General features: G+C 31.9%; 1 protein-coding gene across 1 annotated transcript; it reads left to right on the top strand.

The window, feature by feature from the left end:
• Positions 1 to 2,549: 2,549 nt before the first annotated feature.
• Positions 2,550 to 6,520, top strand: HELRODRAFT_86821 (hypothetical protein; the record flags this gene model as incomplete). Its single annotated transcript, XM_009028222.1, has 8 exons — positions 2,550 to 2,643; positions 3,048 to 3,169; positions 3,490 to 3,599; positions 3,819 to 3,963; positions 4,485 to 4,606; positions 5,205 to 5,286; positions 5,941 to 6,073; positions 6,363 to 6,520. The coding sequence occupies 8 exons, from the start codon at positions 2,550 to 2,552 to the stop codon at positions 6,518 to 6,520; spliced, it is 966 nt and encodes a 321-aa protein (XP_009026470.1).
• Positions 6,521 to 7,312: the final 792 nt, after the last annotated feature.

Genomic DNA, 7,312 nt, shown 5'->3' with positions numbered 1-7,312 from the left:
ACTTTAACACCGCGACCATCACCTGAGATTATCATCATCGTAATCATTACCACCACCATCATCATCTTTATTGTCATCATCATCATCATCATCATCATTTTAATTGCCAACAAAGCCATGGAGACTTAAATTAGAGTCGTCACGGATGAATGACTCTTCTATATTTGCTCGCAGCATAACAGCCATGAATGCAATATTATCAATTGAATGAACATGCCATCCCCGTTCTATGGCAATTTTTTAAACTACCAATTAACAAATTATTTCATTCATTCATTCATCATTAACATTAATTGATTAAATAATTAATAAACCAAATCAAATATAAAAAATATTTATAGATAATTTGTGAAAATCTTAAATAAACCACGGAATAATATTTTACGTAACCATGTAGTTTAAAAATGGAATTGCCCTCTGTCTTTCTACTCTTTCAATTATTTAAGCTGTACTGGATACGTTGATAGCTGGAGTGGCATTGACGTCACACATTCGCCATTATATTGTATGGAGAGGGTGTCGTCAAGTGGAAGATGAATATTAATTGCGTTAATTGGATATGTTAATTTAATGCTTATTTGAATGCATTCCGGTCACATGCTACAGTTCAATTTTTATAATAAATTCTATGTATCTAATTAATACAGTTAATTATAACCTAATTAATAATCTAATTAATTCTATTAATAAAATGAATTATAATAGTTATCGTATTTTAGGATAAATTTAGAACTAAAAGTACGACGAAATTATCGCCAGGATCGCTGCCATCAAGTTGTCTTTATCGTCATTGCACACACACACATACATACTCCCACACACATACACACACATACACATACACACACATATACAACACACACATACACATACACACACACACATACACAACCCACACACATACACGCACACACACACACATATGTATGCGTTTTGCGTAACAATACATACAAACACAAAAAATACAAATTTACACATGACTGGAGCATGCATTTGATTAACTAACTTGATGTAATTTTATCATTTTGGTTTTTGTATTTGGCACATTTTAATTACGAGCGTGCTGCTCTTCTGAACATGCATCTACATTCTACTGCGCTTCTTGTAAAAAGGTGATGATCATTTATAAAAAATACATTTTTTTCGTTTAGAATGAAGTTTCAAACTCGAAGTTTTTCAAATTAAGGGTGACCTCGAAAGTATAAGATTTTTGTATTCTTGGGATTAGCCATTTGTGAATAAGTGCCCCGACCTGAGAGACAAAATTAAATTGTAGACTGTTTCAAGGTCCTGGTTCCTGCCTTCATTCTTTCAAACACTTTCAAATTCGAAGAGTGTGAAACAGATTAAAGTTGATTTACCTGCATTGCTCCTCGTCATCCCCATATTTTCAACATCGGCGTCAGCTGTAGGTACGTTTATTTACTGTCGAAGCGATTGTGAATTCAATTTCAAAACGATGCCAGCTGTAGCTTGCTTATGTTTTTTTTAATTAGAACGGAACTTTGAAACAACACGTTCTAATGCCAGCTGGTTCTAACTCAGGCTGAACAAGTCTTACAGGCTCGTATTGAATACTGTTACACGCTGGTCAATCATTTTTAAAACCACTTGAAACGTCTTTTTTTAAATTTTCGATCGATGTGATTTATACTGTTTGTTAACTTTTGCATGCATTTCAACTGGTACTACTTGTTAAATTTGATGGTCAATAAAAGTTTGTTCTGAAGTATCGCAATTTTTTAATTTTTAGACTTAAAATCTTTATAGCATATAGCCATTTAAGAAAGACAGACCACAAAACAAATACACGCTCACTAGCACACTCGTAAAATATTAAATCCTAACAAAAATTAAAAATCTTGACAATTGTTTTAGTCTAGATTATTTTCCTGATTTACTTTATATATAACTGATTCAAATTAAGCGCTGACCCTGTTGGCGATTATATTAACTTAAGTTTACATTTAGTTATAGGTTAATTTTTCTCATTAGAAAATCATTGAGTTTAATTTAAATATGTTTCACAAAAAGAAGGACAATGGAAATTAATCATCTAATTCGAAATCATCTAAATTAGGCAAACAACAGATTTTAGACTTCCAAATAAATGTATTTTAATTTTGAATTTTGTTGAGCTTGGTGCTGTCTGTGGGGCTTACTTCAATCAACACCAACATCAACTTCATCTCATCACAACAAAGGCAACCCATTCTCCAACCCACTCCAACATCCATTCATAGTTGGTGAGTGATCCTCCCGCCATTATTTTTTATTTATAATTATTATTTTTCTGAAGATTTTTAACTATGTTTGTGGTTTGTAGTTAAGTTGTTACTTTCTCTGCATTATAGAGTAAACAAGAATTCTCTTAAAATTGTAAAATTAAAATAAAAGTAACCATTTTTAATTGGATTCATTTTGATGAGGTTTTTGATATTTTTTGAATTTAGGTTTTTCATTCATTGATTTACTTACATTTACAACATTACTACACTGATTACAGATTGCATTTTATCAAATTTTTGTTATATTTATTTTTAGCAGACATGAAAAAGTTTCTTGGTACAAAAAGCGATTTTCTGGGTAAGGAGTTCAAATTGAATAACAGACGTCTTGCTGTCGAGGACGTCATTGCTGAAGGTGCCATGTAATGTTACAACAAATTTATATTAACATTTCTTGTTTGTTTAGCTTAGAGTACTAAGTACTCAGCCAAGCTTTTTACTTTCTGTCTTTTTTTATGTAACTTTTTTGTTTTTAAATTAATACAAATAATTGTTGATGATTTAAATAAACATTATGTTTTGACACTATCTATATTTTACTTTCCAGCTCTGTTAAGTCACCCAACTTTATTTCTATCTGCTTCTGTTTTCAATTTTGGTTTCTTCTAATCTCTCTTTTTATTATTCAATGAATATAAATTATGTTAATTTCATTGTTTTATTTATATATCATGTTTGTTAGGTTTTATGAAAACTTTGGTCATCAGCATTTTTAAAGTGAGTTATTCAATTTAAATTTAAATTTTTCATATTACAAAGGAGGATTCTCGATTGTATTCCTTGTGTATTGTGAGGCAGATGGTAAGCATTATGCTCTGAAGAGATTGTTTGTAAACGAAGACTCCAAGCTGATGATGTGTCGACAGGAAATTGAAATCACTGTAAATGTTGTTGTTGTTTTTGTTGCTGTTGTTGTTGCTTGGCGTTTGGAAAAACTAACATTAATGTAATAATTATTATAAATTGTTATATGTTCTGTTTTTTCAATTTAACACTAACAAAAGTAGTTGCTTGCTTAACCAGTAAGACCACCGATGTATAATATGTGAGGCTGATAAATAATATCAAATCAAACTATGCAACACAATCATTAAAATATTGCCATCATCACTTCACAACATTTTCACTTTCACCACTATTGCCTTATTTTATAATGCAACCATCATTGACATTTCTGCTAATTCATTCTTGGTTGAACTAGAGGAAGCTATCAGGCCACAAGAACATAGCAGAATGTCTGGACGCCTGCATTACTGCTGTTGGTAATGACGTCAATGAAGTACTCATACTACTGCAATATTATAAAAGTCTGTCTGCTCAGTTGCTCCATCCTCATTAGCACCTTATTGTTAATTTCATTTGCAAACATGTTTCTATTGTTAATAATTATTATTGATCAATCATTTTACAGAATTTAACATCAGCTATTATTGTATTCAAGTGGTTTTAATTATATTTATCAAATCGTTGTCTATCTAATCTTTGAGGATAAACATACATAAGCATTACAAACATTTTAAACACCCTGAGCATAGTGAGCATCTTGGATGAGATGAATGAAAGGTTGAACAGGAGGTACACAGAATCTGAGGTGTTGAAGATTTTTTGTGACGTCTGTGAAGCTGTTTCCAGCCTGCACCACAATGCAGTTCCCATCATTCACAGAGACCTCAAAGTATGCTCCTCAAATTTCTTTTAGTTTTTCCATTTTTTTAGTTTTCTGCTTACTAACTGATCTTTTTAGTTAGGCACATCGTTGTCTATAATGATTTTTTCTTGTTGATATTATTTGTTCCGCGCAGCGTCATCACAGTTTGCATCATGTTACTATTTTTATTATTACAATCCCATCACCCACTACTACTACGTTCGTCATTTTTTGTTGTGAGGACAACATTGCCATCCATTTATTTTTTTATTTCCGTCTATTATTACATTATCATCTGGCTTGTCACATTCATTTTTTGTTGCTGCTTCTTTGTTATTGCCGTCATCATCGTCATCACCATCGTCATAATTTTTAATTTCTACATTGTTTATTTAATGTTCAACAAACTCAAACGTAGAAATTTGCTTAATTTTCCATAAGATCTCACATGATAGTCATAATAGTGATGTTCACGTGATCGTCACATAATCATCGTAGTCATCGTCACACTCTGGTCATCACCATTGTACATTGTAACACATTATCAGATAGAGAACTTGCTGAGAGATGGCAAGGGTAATGTGAGGTTGTGTGACTTTGGTAGTGCCACCTTCACAGTCCTCAACCCCCTGGTGGATGGCATCGGTGCCGTCAGTGACGAACTTCAAAAGTTTGTTCCTCTTCATTCATCTTCTATGCAACCAGCAACAGACTTTATACCAGCATCACTCATCTCTCTCTCTCTCTCTCTCTCTCTCTCTCTCTCTCTCTCTCTATATATATATATATATATATATATATATATATATATATATATAAAAATATGTTTTACAATATTCTATAAATTCTATTGTAAAAATTATGGTCTATTACCTACACACACACACACACACACACACACACACACACACACATTCACACACACACACACACACACACACATATATATATATATATGTATATATATATATATATATATATATATATATATATATATATATATATATATATATATATATATATATATATATATATATATATATATTCGTACATTCAAGAACTAGGTCCTACATCACCTTTTCATGTTGTTTCTTATAAATGTGTAGTGCATCCATATTTGTTATTTATTTATCTATTTATGGATTGATGACTTTCAAATTACATTATCCCATAAACACGTGAGTTACAGACACTCATACAAGTACATGCACACAACACAAACTACACACACACACACACACGACACATACACAACACATACACAACAGGTACACGACACTACAGTACAGATCACCCGAAATGGTCGACCTCTATAGCTATCAATCGATCAGCTTCAAATCTGACATTTGGGTAGGCCCCTATACCTTATTTATTAAAGATATTTCTGTAGAGTAGGTCTGCACAGTTTTACTTAGATGTTCACAACATTAATGATAGATTTGCCAACAAGTTTTCGAGTTCTTTATTTTAAGGTATTTCACTTCATACATCATTCATCAAGAGGTATCATTTCTTTTGTAAATAGTGACTCTGTTTGTTAATTTATAAACATATCAAATTATAGATAAATCTATAAATACATGATATACACCCACAGTGATTTAAGCATATAATCGCATAATTGCCTAGCTAACTGAGGAAATGCTTGTTTAGATTTTATCTGTAGATTGTTATATTATTCCTATATGCAATTAAGCACTTGAGTATGAATAATTGTTCACATTTATAAAATATACAATTCTATTTTTATATTTTAATAACTTAGGTTAATATTATTTTGGTTTATTAGTTCTATAGTTTTTTTACATTTTTTAATTTTTGTCAAAATATTAAATTGACCTACAAGCCAAACTATTTCAAAAATTTTCATTTAATGTTAACCTTAATATTTTATAATATATTTTTATGATACATTCACTTACAATAGTGATAGAAAACGAATTTTACTACTACATCATTCACATGTAGATGAGATGAAATAATTAATTTATATCGTCCTTGCAGGCTCTGGGTTGTCTACTGTACAGGTTGTGTTTCTTCACAAACTGCTTCGGGGACAGTGTGATGGCTATCAGCAATGGTCAGTTCACAGTTCCAGATGATTGCCCGTACAGTGACAGGCTCCTCAAGTTAATTAGTCAGTTAGCTGCTGCTCTTTATTTTGCTATTTCTTTGTCTACGTTAATTTCTGTGTGAAATACTGATGTTCAACTTTTGTATTGTTTAGCATCATTACTCTCTTTTATCACTACTGGCCTCTAAGGCGATTTTGCCAGTTTTGCAACCAGCACCAATTATATCACGATACTGTAATACTACCAGCTTTGATTATTCTAATAAAATTGAAAGTATAACAACTGCAATTAATAATTATTATTACAATAATTATTATAATTTTGTTTCAATTATTATAATATCTTGTCCAGAGTACATGTTGCAGACAGACCCAGACGATCGACCAGACATTTATCAGGTGTCTCACTTGGCCTTCACCTTGGCCAACAAATTTCAATGTCCTATCTCTAATTTTAATGTTAGTTTTGATAATCAACGATCTTGTAGATTTGTACATGAAAAGAAATGAACGAGTGAAAGAAAGAGTAAAGCAAAAAAATGATTACAATAACTATTAAAGATGATCATTTATAAATTCTTTACTAGAATTCCAAAGTACCAAGTTTTGACAATCTTGCCATGCCACTGAAAGATTCGGAGTTAAGATCTTCAAGAACCAAATTAACCAGGTTACCTGACTGGCCCACTTGCTCTTTATTGATTTGTTTCTTCATGCTCACGAAGTTTTTTAGTTGAAAAGTAATAAAAAATATCGTTGATTGAATAAATATTTGATATAAAATGCCTTAAACTTGTTGACTGCCATCAGAAATATTGAACAGTCAGAAAAAAGTGCGGTGGGCACATCGATCAACCCTCGGGAACGTCCACGAGTGCAAGTGCCAACTAACCCCCCTGTGAAGGCCAGCAAGGATGCTTCTAAGCAGCCTCCTCATCCCACCCCCTCTTCGTCATCATCATCATCCTTATCGTTGATATCAGGTAATTTAGGTTCGTGTCATTTCAACAACACTACATGCAATATATTATATAACCAGCAGGACCAGAACAACGTCATCATCTAATCTTTATTAACCTCAACAAACTTCTTGTATGCTTGCATGTTGAATGGATAAACATAATTTCAGGCTGAAATAATTATTGCAATAACTTTTATCTGATATGTCTAAAAGGTAAACTGATAGAAATCGACTCAAATGCAACACCGACATCAACGAAATCTGATATTCAGACGACAGTTGCAAGAGACCAGCAACATAGGGTAACACAGCATCAGCAACAACCTTTAAATCATTTTGAT

This window comes from Helobdella robusta (genome assembly GCF_000326865.2).
Source record: "Helobdella robusta unplaced genomic scaffold HELROscaffold_54, whole genome shotgun sequence".
NCBI lineage: Eukaryota > Metazoa > Annelida > Clitellata > Rhynchobdellida > Glossiphoniidae > Helobdella > Helobdella robusta.
The sequence above is the reverse complement of the archived record's forward strand: the minus strand, read 5'-3'. Positions and strand labels throughout refer to the sequence as shown.